The 13,985-nt window shown below is 34.2% G+C and overlaps 1 protein-coding gene across 3 annotated transcripts in view; it reads right to left on the bottom strand.

The window, feature by feature from the left end:
- Window positions 1-13,985, bottom strand: part of LOC132720065 (myosin-11-like) — a 74,000-nt gene that overhangs the window by 6,062 nt on the left and 53,953 nt on the right. Inside the window, exons 11-17 of one of the 3 annotated variants that reach the window (XM_060704055.1) lie at window positions 13,242-13,376; window positions 12,917-12,970; window positions 12,574-12,678; window positions 8,666-8,845; window positions 6,264-6,368; window positions 5,498-5,605; window positions 4,221-4,400 (exon numbers count right to left, since the gene is read on the bottom strand). In XM_060704055.1, coding sequence (XP_060560038.1) covers window positions 4,221-4,400; window positions 5,498-5,605; window positions 6,264-6,368; window positions 8,666-8,845; window positions 12,574-12,678; window positions 12,917-12,970; window positions 13,242-13,376 — 867 coding nt within the window. The remainder of the gene's footprint in view (window positions 1-4,220; window positions 4,401-5,497; window positions 5,606-6,263; window positions 6,369-8,665; window positions 8,846-12,573; window positions 12,679-12,916; window positions 12,971-13,241; window positions 13,377-13,985) is intronic. The other 2 variants (XM_060704063.1, XM_060704071.1) reach the window with 2 other exon arrangements.

The raw sequence follows: 13,985 nt of genomic DNA, 5'->3' as shown, positions 1-13,985 counted from the left end.
ATGAAGAAGTTGGAGTAAAAAATACCAATTTCTCGAAAAAAATCTAAGTTCAAGGGGGACATAATTCTGGAAATAGTCTTGCTAGAGTATTTAACCTTCTCAAAAATGTTGAGTGATAATAAAAAACATATATATGAAGTTTGAAGTAGATACATTTGGAAATAAAAAAGTTATTTAAAAATAATAAAGAAGTTATTTAAAAAAGACAACATTTTTTTCATAAAAATTCTATATTTAAAGTTTGAAGTAAACACCTTAAGAAATAAAGAACTTATGGTGAAAAAGCTGAAAAAATTTAAATCAGAAATCTTGAAATTCAGGCTATTTGTTGCCATAGCAATTCAGTACTTTTTGAGGTATCACTGGATCCAGTTTATGTGTTAAATTTGCCATATTTTCAGACTATTTGTTGCCATAGCAACCAGAATATTCAACATAGGAAGAAAAGAAAAAGATGTGCATAATCTCCAGACTGCCATCTACCCATATTTCAAGTTTCAAAAAATATTTTCAGAACTTTTTGAGTTATCACTGGATCCAGTTTATGTGTTAAATTTGCCATATTTTCAGACTATTTGTTGCCATAGCAACCAGAATTTTCTACATAGGAACAAAAGAAAAAGACGTGCATAATCTCCATACTGCCATCTATCCATATATCAAGTTTCATAAAAATATTTTCAGTACTTTTTGCGTTATCGCGGGATCAAGTTTTGTGGACGGACGGACTGACTGACAAACAGACGGACGGACAGACGGACGGACGGAGGGTAAACCTAAAGTCCCCTCCGGTTAAACCGGTAGGGGACTAAAAGGAATAAAAAGGAAAAGAAATTCATTATGTATTTATAGAATCATTTCTTTACCATCTATCGTATTTAGTTTAGTTTTTAAAACAACAACAATAAAAAACGATATCAACAAGAAGCTGTCTATAATTCGCAGAGTATATATGGAATATGAAGTGTACCTGGAAAAAAAAACAAAAAAACAAGAGCTGTCGGTAGGACAGCAACGCTCGACTATTTTTAGTGCTTGATAATAAAAAAAAATGCTTGATATAGTTACCTCCTCCTGTTTACAGGTTGGGGTCATGATGGTGAACAAGTGTGCAAAGTTTCAAAGCCATATGTCAATGGACCTTGAAAATATTTGAACTATTACAAAAACTTTAACGTAAATTCTAAGTCCAAAAAGGGGCATAATTCTGTCAAAATGCTTGATAGAGTTACTTCCTCCTGTCTACAGTTGGGGTCATGATGGTGAACAAGTGTGCAAAGTTTCAAAGCCATATGTCAATGGACCTTGAAAATATTTGAACTATTACAAAAACTTTAACGTAAATTCTAAGTCCAAAAAGGGGCATAATTCTGTCAAAATGCTTGATAGAGTTACTTCCTCCTGTCTACAGGTTGGGGTCATGACGGTGAACAAGTGTGCAAAGTTTCAAAGCCATATGTCAATGGACTTTGAAAATATTTGAACTATTACAAAAACTTTAACGTAAATTCTAAGTCCAAAAAGGGGCATAATTCTGTCAAAATGCTTGATAGAGTTACCTCCTCTTGTCTACATGTTGGGGTCATGATGGTGAACAAGTGTGCAAAGTTTCAAAGCCATATGTCAATGGACTTTGAAAATATTTGAACTATTACAAAAACTTTAACATAAGTGGTTACGCCGACGCCGACGCGGACGCCGACGCTCGGGGTACTACAATAGCTCTACTTATTCTTATCGAATAGTCGAGCTAAAAACAACAACAACAGGATATACTAACACATGTTTCTACTTACTGATCAGATCTGTTTATTTTTTGTTGCAATTGGTCTATAGCAGAATCCTTCTGTGGCACCACAGTATTGTTAAGATAATCTAGTTGTTGGGAAGCTTTAGAATACATCACCTCGTACATATGTGGTTCCTTGACCTGCTGAGCCAGCTGCAAACACCTTTGTCGTGATGCATCTAGTTCAGCTTCAATCAAAATATCAAATATACTGTAAGTTACAACACACAAAAGCCTTTATCATTTTAAGAATGTATACTAAATGAAGCTAGAAAATTATATTTAGTTCTATTTGGTTGTGACCCAAACATTTAACGCTTAAAATATTAAAATGAACAAGATATGTTTGTAAAACATGTTTGCCTGTAGGAGCACATTTGTCTCACGAGGTGTGACCGATGTCCTATTTGCGACAAATTGGAAATGAGCACACAATAGAAATGATACTCGAAGCACATGTCTCACATTCTTCTATTAAATTCTAAAAAGGTAATAATAATTATGCCCGTCCGTATAACGACTTCTTGCCATTGTTCTGTGTTTTCTGTATTTATAATACCGTTTTTTGGTAACTTCCGGTCAATCAAAAACATACTGCCTCTGCATAGGAGTCATATATTAACTTAAAGAATATCCCTGTTCTGCATGTCACAATGAAATGTATATTAGTGCAGTATTCGGAACCCAAGCTTATACTAGTATGCTGCAAGTCTATTCTTATCGCTTTTAATTGTGACACGTTTCCTTCCGATGCTTGAAGTTTTATTGATCGCACGGTTTGGAACTTTTCTTTTGTTCTTACTAACCCATTATACTCAGTACACTTCAATGAGCATTTGAAAACTGTATTGATATATATTTCATTGATTCATATAAGAAAAAAACTCGACTGCTATACAGCGGTTGATTTTTTATTTATCAATATAGTTGTTTTCACAGAGGCTCCAATGGGGCAGTAGTAACGGACATTCCCAGTAGCAAAAAAAATAAATAAATAGGAATCAATAAAATAAAATAAATAAATACAATGAAAAATATAAACAAAGATAATTTATGAAATGAAATTTACTCTCATTTTAATCAAAAGGTACATCCGCTGAATAAATAATTTCCACTGAAAAAAGCCCTTTAATTTTGAATCAATTTTGGTAACAGTTTTACAATTCGCCTCTAACAGTGGATGTCTTTTGTATATCTTTTTTTTTTGCTGCAGCGAAAACAACTTGAAAAAAACTGCCTTATCATAAATAACTGTAATGTAGCTAACGATTTATTTATTAATTTATTTATTTCTATTACAAAAAAGTAAACATTATGCCATTGCGATAAAACAGTTATAGTATATGAAACCCGTTAGTTACGAGGATATAACACTGGCTGGGCGACACCTCGGGATGTTTCTGAAAAAAATTGTCTCGGTCTAACGGCCTCGCCATTTTTTAGCGACAACATAACCTATACCGTTATCGCCTTTTCGTCTTGTCGCTAGCGACAACACGACAAAGCGCCAAACGTCGCGTTGTCGCACTGTCGTCTTGTCTCTAGCGAAGCATGCCAAACGGCGCAATGTCGTTTGGCACGTTGTGACGATGTCGCCCTGTCGCTTGGCTTATAAGCTAATCCTTCGATTTGAACCGAACGCGACAATGTGATATCACGACAACACGCCGCACGACAACACGCCGTTTGGTGTGCATCGTTAGCGACAGGACGACAAGACGACAGTGCGACAATGCGCCGTTTGGCCGTTTTGGATTACTTTAACTTTAAACTTAAACTTCTAAGTTTTGGTTTACTTTAACTTGTAACTTTAAATTCTAAGTCCAAAAAGGGGCATAATTCTGTCAAAATGCTTGATAGAGTTACCTCCTCTTGTCTACATGTTGGGGTCATGATGGTGAACAAGTGTGCAAAGTTTCAAAGCCATATGTCAATGGACTTTGAAAATATTTGAACTATTACAAAAACTTTAACGTAAATTCTAAGTCCAAAAAGGGGCATAATTCTGTCAAAATGCTTGATAGAGTTACCTCCTCCTGTCTACAGGTTGGGGTCATGATGGTGAACAAGTGTGCAAAGTTTCAAAGCCATATATCAATGGACTTTGGAAATATTTGAACTATTACAAAAACTTTAACGTAAATTCTAAGTCCAAAAAGGGGCATAATTCTGTCAAAATGCTTGATAGAGTTACCTTCTCCTGTCTACAGGTTGGGGTCATGATGGTGAACAAGTGTGCAAAGTTTGAAAGCCATATGTCAATGGACTTTGAAAATATTTGAACTATTACAAAAACTTTAACATAAGTGGTTACGCCGACGCCGACGCGGACGCCGACGCTCGGGGTACTACAATAGCTCTACTTATTCTTATCGAATAGTCGAGCTAAAAACAACAACAACAGGATATACTAACACATGTTTCTACTTACTGATCAGATCTGTTATTTTTTGTTGCAATTGGTCTATAGCAGAATCCTTCTGTGGCACCACAGTATTGTTAAGATAATCTAGTTGTTGGGAAGCTTTAGAATACATCACCTCGTACATATGTAGTTCCTTGACCTGCTGAGCCAGCTGCAGACACCTTTGTCGTGATGCATCTAGTTCAGCTTCAATCAAAATATCAAATATACTGTAAGTTACAACACACAAAAGCCTTTATCATTTTAAGAATGTATACTAAATGAAGCTAGAAAATTATATTTAGTTCTATTTGGTTGTGACCCAAACATTTAACGCTTAAAATATTAAAATGAACAAGATATGTTTGTAAAACATGTTTGCCTGTAGGAGCACATTTGTCTCACGAGGTGTGACCGATGTCCTATTTGCGACAAATTGGAAATGAGCACACAATAGAAATGATACTCGAAGCACATGTCTCACATTCTTCCATTAAATTCTAAAAAGGTAATAATAATTATGCCCGTCCGTATAACGACTTCTTGCCATTGTTCTGTGTTTTCTGTATTTATAATACCGTTTTTTTGGTAACTTCCGGTCAATCAAAAACATACTGCCTCTGCATAGGAGTCATATATTAACTTAAAGAATATCCCTGTTCTGCATGTCACAATGAAATGTATATTAGTGCAGTATTCGGAACCCAAGCTTATACTAGTATGCTGCAAGTCTATTCTTATCGCTTTTAATTGTGACACGTTTCCTTCCGATGCTTGAAGTTTTATTGATCGCACGGTTTGGAACTTTTCTTTTGTTCTTACTAACCCATTATACTCAGTACACTTCAATGAGCATTTGAAAACTGTATTGATATATAACAGTACAGTTTTTTTCATTGATTCATATAAGAAAAAAACTCGACTGCTATACAGCGGTTGATTTTTTATTTATCAATACTCGAAAGTATTAGATTAAAGATTAGCTCTCACAATTTAAATATAATTGGAATCCGTTAGGTGACAAAAAAAATTGGTACATACGCAGTGAGATATCAATTCATAAGTTTATATCGTAGAAGAAAAATTAATACTTGAGAAAATCAGTGGTGAATGAAAAGATTATAATGGAACCTCAGCTAATATTTATAAGCAATGAAGCAAGGCTTGTGTATCAATAAATACAGAATTATGAGCATTTCTAATCTTGAAATTAACTAGTTTACGATGTTTCAATATGCGTCTTAATAATATAGAGTTGCTTTTTAATAAAAGATTTGTTAAATATTTAACAAATATTTTATTACCTCCAACATCCTCTCGATTTTTCAGTTCAGTTTCCATTTCAGTCACATGTTTTTTCATAGCTTCATTCCTCCTCTCTAAGCTAGCCATTTTGGTTCCATATTTGTCCTCTTCATTAAAATAATAAAAAACGTTGAAGATAACAGAGATATTTGGAATTATAGAAAATAAGCAAGTCGCAAAATATAATATACTTTTATATCATGATTGTGTTTCCCTAAGAACTAACATTTGAAATGAAAAAAACAAGGAAGGATGACATCTACTAAACGCACTCCTCAATATACCCAGCAACACAGGACCACCTGTAAGGTACTAACAAACACAACTGTTCGACGCCCATAGAAAAGAGAGCAAATGGTCTGGAACTAATGCTAGGAATATAAATGAAATTATAATCTCTACTAAACAAATAATAAAATATGATAAACAAGATCAACAAGGAAATGCGGTAATTCAATGAACAAATTATCATCAACAAGAGAGTAATAGAGTTATGGTGACCCAAGATTGTCCACCTGTTTATAAAGGCTTTATATGTCAAGAATTAATAAAAGAAAAAAACAGGGAACAAAGTGATCCCTCGGAAGCATTAATCGCAACAAAATTACATGAAATTTGCAGACTCGGTTTGATTGAGTCTGTACATGAGGGATAAAAATCTCATAACTTAAAAGTTACTTATATTGATTAAGATCTATTATCACATTCGTTTCTGTCATTGTTTCAAAACAACAAGAAACCTAGACAATAGTAAATTTAACTTACCATAATACTGTTTAAGTTCTTGTCTCGTCTCTGCTAGTCTTGTCTGAAGAATTTCCACATGCTCTGCTTGTGGAATATTGTTTCTTTGTAAATCCGCCACCTCATCTGATTATAAACAAACAATTATCATAGTATTGCAAGCAATCCATAAGTCCCCTACCGGTTAGAACCCCAGCAACATTCTGATGGGCCATTGGCCATTCAATTTTACCAGTGAATGAATGACATGAATGAACTTAAATCTTTTGAGTTCTAAGTTTGTCTATATCACAGTAATGTGTTAAGTTTTTTTGCCTAGTAAGGAAATTATGTTTATACAACCTTGTCATATTATTACGATGTGGGATTTTAAAGTAAATCCTATAAGGAATGAAGAAGTTGGAGTAAAAAATACCAATTTCTCGAAAAAAATCTAAGTTCAAGGGGGACATAATTCTGGAAATAGTCTTGCTAGAGTATTTAACCTTCTCAAAATGTTGAGTGATAATAAAAAACATATATATGAAGTTTGAAGTAGATACATTTGGAAATAAAAAAGTTATTTAAAAATAATAAAGAAGTTATTTTAAAAAAGACAACATTTTTTTTTCATAAAAATTCTATATTTAAAGTTTGAAGTAAACACCTTAAGAAATAAAGAACTTATGGTGAAAAAGCTGAAAAAATTTAAAATCAGAAATCTTGAAATTCAGGCTATTTGTTGCCATAGCAATTCAGTACTTTTTGAGTTATCACTGGATCCAGTTTATGTGTTAAATTTGCCATATTTTCAGACTATTTGTTGCCATAGCAACCAGAATATTCAACATAGGAAGAAAAGAAAAAGATGTGCATAATCTCCAGACTGCCATCTACCCATATTTCAAGTTTCAAAAAATATTTTCAGAACTTTTTGAGTTATCACTGGATCCAGTTTATGTGTTAAATTTGCCATATTTTCAGACTATTTGTTGCCATAGCAACCAGAATTTTCTACATAGGAACAAAAGAAAAAGACGTGTATAATCTCCATACTGCCATCTATCCATATATCAAGTTTCATAAAAATATTTTCAGTACTTTTTGCGTTATCGCGGGATCCAGTTTTGTGGACGGACGGACTGACTGACAAACAGACGGACGGACAGACGGACGGACGGAGGGTAAACCTAAAGTCCCCTCCGGTTAAACCGGTAGGGGACTAAAAAGGAATAAAAAGTAAAAGAAATTCATTATGTATTTATAGAATCATTTCTTTACCATCTATCGTATTTAGTTTAGTTTTTTTAAACAACAACAATAAACAAGAGCTGTCCGTAAGACAGCGCGCTCGACTTTTTTATTGCTTGCCAATAAAAAAAGTTTTTGCAGTAAAAGGCAATACAAGAATCTCTGTATTTTTAAAGTGAACAATGGCCATGAGCATTAAGATATTTAGTGAAGAATTATTTTATTATGACATAATTTATGGTAAAGTGAACAAGTGGATAGGAATGAATTTTTTTAGATTTTTTAAGTTTTTTAGTGCTTGCCTATAATACAAAACATTGACAGTTAAGGGCCATAATTCAAATAAAATCTTTGACAGAATTACCTTCTCCTGGACATGTTTGGGAATCATGATTGTAAACAAGTATTCCAACTTTCAAATTAATATCTCAAACAGTTCAGTCAAAAAGTGGACTGGTACTAAAAACTTAACCAAAGATTCTAAGTCGATAAAAGGCCTTAATTTTTAAAACAAATCCTTGACAGAGTTACCTTCTCTTGCGTACAGATGGGGGTAATGATGTGAAATAGCATTAAAAGTTTCAAAGCAATATCTCAAAGGGTTAAGGCAATAAGTGGATTTTTACCCATATTCAATGTATTTTCTAAGTCAAAAAGGGGCATAATTCTGTCAAAAACCTTGACAGAGTTATGTCCTCTTGTCTGTTGATGAAGGTCGTGATGGTAAACAAGTATGGTCAGTTTCAAAGCAATACCTCCAATGGTTTTGAAATAAAGTGAGGTGGTACAAAAAAACTTAACCAAGCTCAATACACTTTCTAAGTCAAAAAAGGGCCATAATTCTGTCAAAAACCTTGACAGAGTTATGTACTCTTGTCTGTAGATGGAGGTTATGATGGTGAACAAGTATGGTAAGTTTCAAAGCCATACTTGTAATACTTCTGAAATAAAGTGGGGTGGTACGAAAAACTTAACCAAGGTGTGACGCCAACGCCGACGCCGACGCCGACGCCGACGCCGGGGCGAGTAGGATAGCTCCCCTTTTCATAGAAAAGTCGAGCTAAAAACGATATCAACAAGAAGCTGTCTATAATTCGCAGAGTATATATGGAATATGAAGTGTACCTGGAAAACAAACAAAAAAAAACAAAAAACAACAACAACAGGATATACTAACACATGTTTCTACTTACTGATCAGATCTGTTATTTTTTGTTGCAATTGGTCTATAGCAGAATCCTTCTGTGGCACCACAGTATTGTTAAGATAATCTAGTTGTTGGGAAGCTTTAGAATACATCACCTCGTACATATGTAGTTCCTTGACCTGCTGAGCCAGCTGCAGACACATTTGTCGTGATGCATCTAGTTCAGCTTCAATCAAAATATCAAATATACTGTAAGTTACAACACACAAAAGCCTTTATCATTTTAAGAATGTATACTAAATGAAGCTAGAAAATTATATTTAGTTCTATTTGGTTGTGACCCAAACATTTAACGCTTAAAATATTAAAATGAACAAGATATGTTTGTAAAACATGTTTGCCTGTAGGAGCACATTTGTCTCACGAGGTGTGACCGATGTCCTATTTGCGACAAATTGGAAATGAGCACACAATAGAAATGATACTCGAAGCACATGTCTCACATTCTTCCATTAAATTCTAAAAAGGTAATAATAATTATGCCCGTCCGTATAACGACTTCTTGCCATTGTTCTGTGTTTTCTGTATTTATAATACCGTTTTTTGGTAACTTCCGGTCAATCAAAAACATACTGCCTCTGCATAGGAGTCATATATTAACTTAAAGAATATCCCTGTTCTGCATGTCACAATGAAATGTATATTAGTGCAGTATTCGGAACCCAAGCTTATACTAGTATGCTGCCAGTCTATTCTTATCGCTTTTAATTGTGACACGTTTCCTTCCGATGCTTGAAGTTTTATTGATCGCACGGTTTGGAACTTTTCTTTTGTTCTTACTAACCCATTATACTCAGTACACTTCAATGAGCATTTGAAAACTGTATTGATATATAACAGTACAGTTTTTTTCATTGATTCATATAAGAAAAAAACTCGACTGCTATACAGCGGTTGATTTTTTATTTATCAATATAGTTGTTTTCACAGAGGCTCCAATGGGGCAGTAGTAACGGACATTCCCAGTAGCAAAATAAATAAATAAATAGGAATCAATAAAATAAAATAAATAAATACAATGAAAAATATAAACAAAGATAATTTATGAAATGAAATTTACTCTCATTTTAATCAAAAGGTACATCCGCTGAATAAACAATTTCCACTGAAAAAAAGCCCTTTAATTTTGAATCAATTTTGGTAACAGTTTTACAATTCGCCTCTAACAGTGGATGTCTTTTGTATATCTTTTTTTTTTGCTGCAGCGAAAACAACTTGAAAAAAACTGCCTTATCATAAATAACTGTAATGTAGCTAACGATTTATTTATTAATTTATTTATTTCTATTACAAAAAAAGTAAACATTATGCCATTGCGATAAAACAGTTATAGTATATGAAACCCGTTAGTTACGAGGATATAACACTGGCTGGGCGACACCTCGGGATGTTTCTGAAAAAAATTGTCTCGGTCTAACGGCCTCGCCATTTTTTAGCGACAACATAACCTATACCGTTATCGCCTTTTCGTCTTGTCGCTAGCGACAACACGACAAAGCGCCAAACGTCGCGTTGTCGCACTGTCGTCTTGTCTCAAGCGAAGCATGCCAAACGGCGCGATGTCGTTTGGCACGTTGTGACGATATCGCCCTGTCGCTTGGCTTATAAGCTAATCCTTCGATTTGAACCGAACGCGACAATGTGATATCACGACAACACGCCGCACGACAACACGCCGTTTGGTGTGCATCGTTAGCGACAGGACGACAAGACGACAGTGCGACAATGCGCCGTTTGGCCGTTTTGTCGTGTTGTCACCAACGACAATGCGACGCACAAAGCGTAGCAAATCAGCCACCACGAGTTACATGTATTAGAATTAATAGTTCCACTTTAGGTTTTAGGGTTAAGATTTCATAACAAGAGCTGTCGGTAGGACAGCAACGCTCGACTATTCTAGTGCTTGATAGTAAAAAATAATGCTTGATACAGTTACCTACTCCTGTTTACAGGTTGGGGTAATGATGGTGAACAATGTGCAAAGTTTCAAAGCCATATGTCAATGGACTTTGAAAATATTTGAACTATTACAAAAACTTTAACGTAAATTCTAAGTCGAAAAAGGGGCATAATTCTGTCAAAATGCTTGATACAGTTACCTCCTCCTGTTTACAGGTTGGGGTAATGATGGTGAACAAGTGTGCAAAGTTTCAAAGCCATATGTCAATGGACTTTGAAAATATTTGAACTATTACAAAAACTTTAACGTAAATTCTAAGTCGAAAAAGGGGCATAATTCTGTCAAAATGCTTGATACAGTTACCTCCTCCTGTTTACAGGTTGGGTAAATTATGGTGAACAAGTGTGCAAAGTTTCAAAGCCATATGTCAATGGACTTTGAAAATATTTGAACTATTACAAAAACTTTAACGTAAATTCTAAGTCGAAAAAGGGGCATAATTCTGTCAAAATTCTTGATACAGTTACCTCCTCCTGTCTATAGGTTGGGGTCATGATGGTGAACAAGTGTGCAAAGTTTCAAAGCCATATGTCAATGGACTTTGAAAATATTTGAACTATTACAAAAACTTTAACGTAAATTCTAAGTCGAAAAAGGGGCATAATTCTGTCAAAATGCTTGATACAGTTACCTCCTCCTGTCTATAGGTTGGGGTCATGATGGTGAACAAGTGTGCAAAGTTTCAAAGCCATATGTCAATGGACTTTGAAAATATTTGAACTATTACAAAAACTTTAACATAAGTGGTTACGCCGACGCCGACGCCGACGCCGACGCTCGGGTGACTACAATAGCTCTACTTATTCTTATCGAATAGTCGAGCTAAAAAAGCATTCGCAATATTTCTTGATGATTGAACTTGACATGAGGTTAAACGGCGAAAACATTTCTGCCGTGGGAATATATATGACAAATAATTCATTAAAACTGACACGCGACAAATGTGCTTTCTTGTCCCTTAAAGAATATGAGACAAATGTGCTTTCTTGTCCCTTTAGAACTTGATCGGAGCACATCTGTCACACAAATGGGTGTTTTTTGGTAGACATTTGAGGTCCCATTTGTCTCATGTGGGACAAATGCGACCGCATCGGCCTTACGTAAGACCAATGTGCTCCGAGTCAAATGTGTTCCTACAATGCCCACTATCGACAGCCAATTAGTCATGTGGTCAGGTTATTATGACTGACTTTTGACCTAATGACCAAGAAAGCAATAGAGGTTATCTACCGGCCATGACTAGTCACTAGGTCATTGTGACCATAAAGGCCGTGTGCAGCAATTTTATTTTAAGTTATCAGAAATCCTACCAAATAAAATATGCATACATGTTATGAATCATTTAGGTCTCCTTAACGACAGCCAATTTGTTATATTACATAAGACCATGAAATGTGTGTACCAAAGGCATTTTTAGTTTAATAAAAAGATCAACAAGGCAACTTGAGTTGTTGAGTTATTGGTCGGAAAGGAAACCGTCTGTACAAGATCAATGTGACTTTGAAATCAATAGTGGTTATCTACTGGCCAAGACCAATGTACCTGTGAAGTGTGAAGATAAAGGCCCCATGTGTTGTTGAGATATTGATCAGAATCTGTTTTACCTATAAGGTCAATGTGATATTGACCTCTGACCCTTGAACCTAAAAATCCATTGAGGTCATCTTTTGACCAAAAGCAATACGTTTGTGAGTTTTGAATGCGAAGGGTTCATGGGTTGTTATTGACAGGAAGCTGTTTGGCATATAAGGTAATTTTTCCTTAGATATTGATCAGGAACCATTTTACCTACAAGGTCAATGTGACCTTGACCTTTGATATATTGACCCCAAATCAGTAGGGTTCATCAACTGGTCATCAACAATCATCATTGCAAGTTTGAAGTTCCTTGGTTTTTGAAGTGGGGTATAATCAGAAAGGCATACGAAACTCACCATCCGATAATTGTTTCTGCTGAAACATTTGATCTAGAAGCTCTTTTAATTGTGTTGTGGTAGTTTCGCTCTTCTCTAACTGTTCCTTTTGTGATTTCAAATCATCTATAAATTAGAACCTAAATTATTTTCCATTGTTTAGGTTACGATAAAATATCTATTGAATTAAAACTTTCGTGTTTTTCTTAAAACAAGACAGTATGTTCATTTACTTAAGATGTACTATCTAATATAAAGTAACTACAATTTAATGGTAATGAATTGACTGACTAAATAATTCATCAAACTTTGTAATTTGTCATTGATATCTCAGATATTTAATTGCTTGTTTAACATGAAATACCTTTTGTACTTTGAAGTTGCAACTTCAGGTGTAAGTTTTCTTTGTTAACACCATCTGCAAACATATAAACATACAATTTTATAAAAAAGAAACTAAGTTTTCTTTGTTAACTTTGTTAAGTTTTCTTTGTTAACACCATCTGCAAACATATAAACATACAATTTTATAAAAAAGAAACTTCATTTGAAAGAAAAATGCATTAGATTTTACGAAAATTACATGTTAAAATATATGATTTAATCCGAAGTTACCTTGCTTTATATGAAAAGGATATGCAGCGTACAATAAAAATATATAATTTCGAATTACCATAAATGATACTCACCAAATTGAGCCTTTACTGTTAGCATTTCTTTTGTTTTCGCCTTAAGCTGCTCTTCTAAATTTTTCCTGTGTTGCTGTGCTTGTAATGAACCTTCTTCTAATGATGCCAAACTGGCCTCAAGTGTTCTGTTTTTATCTGACAATCAATTATAAGAAGAAGGCATAAAATGTAATAGAGGAGATCCTGGTTGATGTATATACTCGTATATTTAGAATAATAGTTTCAGAAATATTTTGCTAAATAAAGGAATAACTACCCCAATGGGCACTATAAGGAACTAAAGAATTGACAACATAAGTCAGATATATACCTTAAAGGACACATGTATGTAAATCTTAAAGAAATTTTACAGTATGGTAAACGAGTTATGGCTTTTTTTCTGAACTTAAGCTTGGATGTTAAAAGGGTCTTTTTTTAGAAATGATGAACCTTTAAATAATCTGCGAAATAATCCTTATGAAAAATGATACCTCATTGATCATTCTTTTATTTCTTTCTCATATTATAAGATTCTATTTTCTATTTCATTTTATAAAATGGAAACTGAATAACATATTTTATATAACTTAGCGTGACCTTGGAATATTTAGATGTTTTAAGTTGAAGGTCACCGATCTTGTTTTTAAAAGTTAAGTGCTACTGAATGAATGTATGTGTATTTTGTTTTTGTTTTGCTGTTAAGTCATTAAGTGTAACTTTTTGGTTAGCCTTCTCATTTATCCTTGGCGCAATACAAAGTTTCAT

The sequence above is a fragment of the Ruditapes philippinarum genome, unplaced genomic scaffold (genome assembly GCF_026571515.1).
Source record: "Ruditapes philippinarum isolate M1 unplaced genomic scaffold, ASM2657151v2 ctg1364_1_1_1_1, whole genome shotgun sequence".
In the NCBI taxonomy this organism is placed as follows: Eukaryota; Metazoa; Mollusca; class Bivalvia; order Venerida; family Veneridae; genus Ruditapes; species Ruditapes philippinarum.
This window is presented reverse-complemented; position numbering and strand designations above follow the sequence as displayed.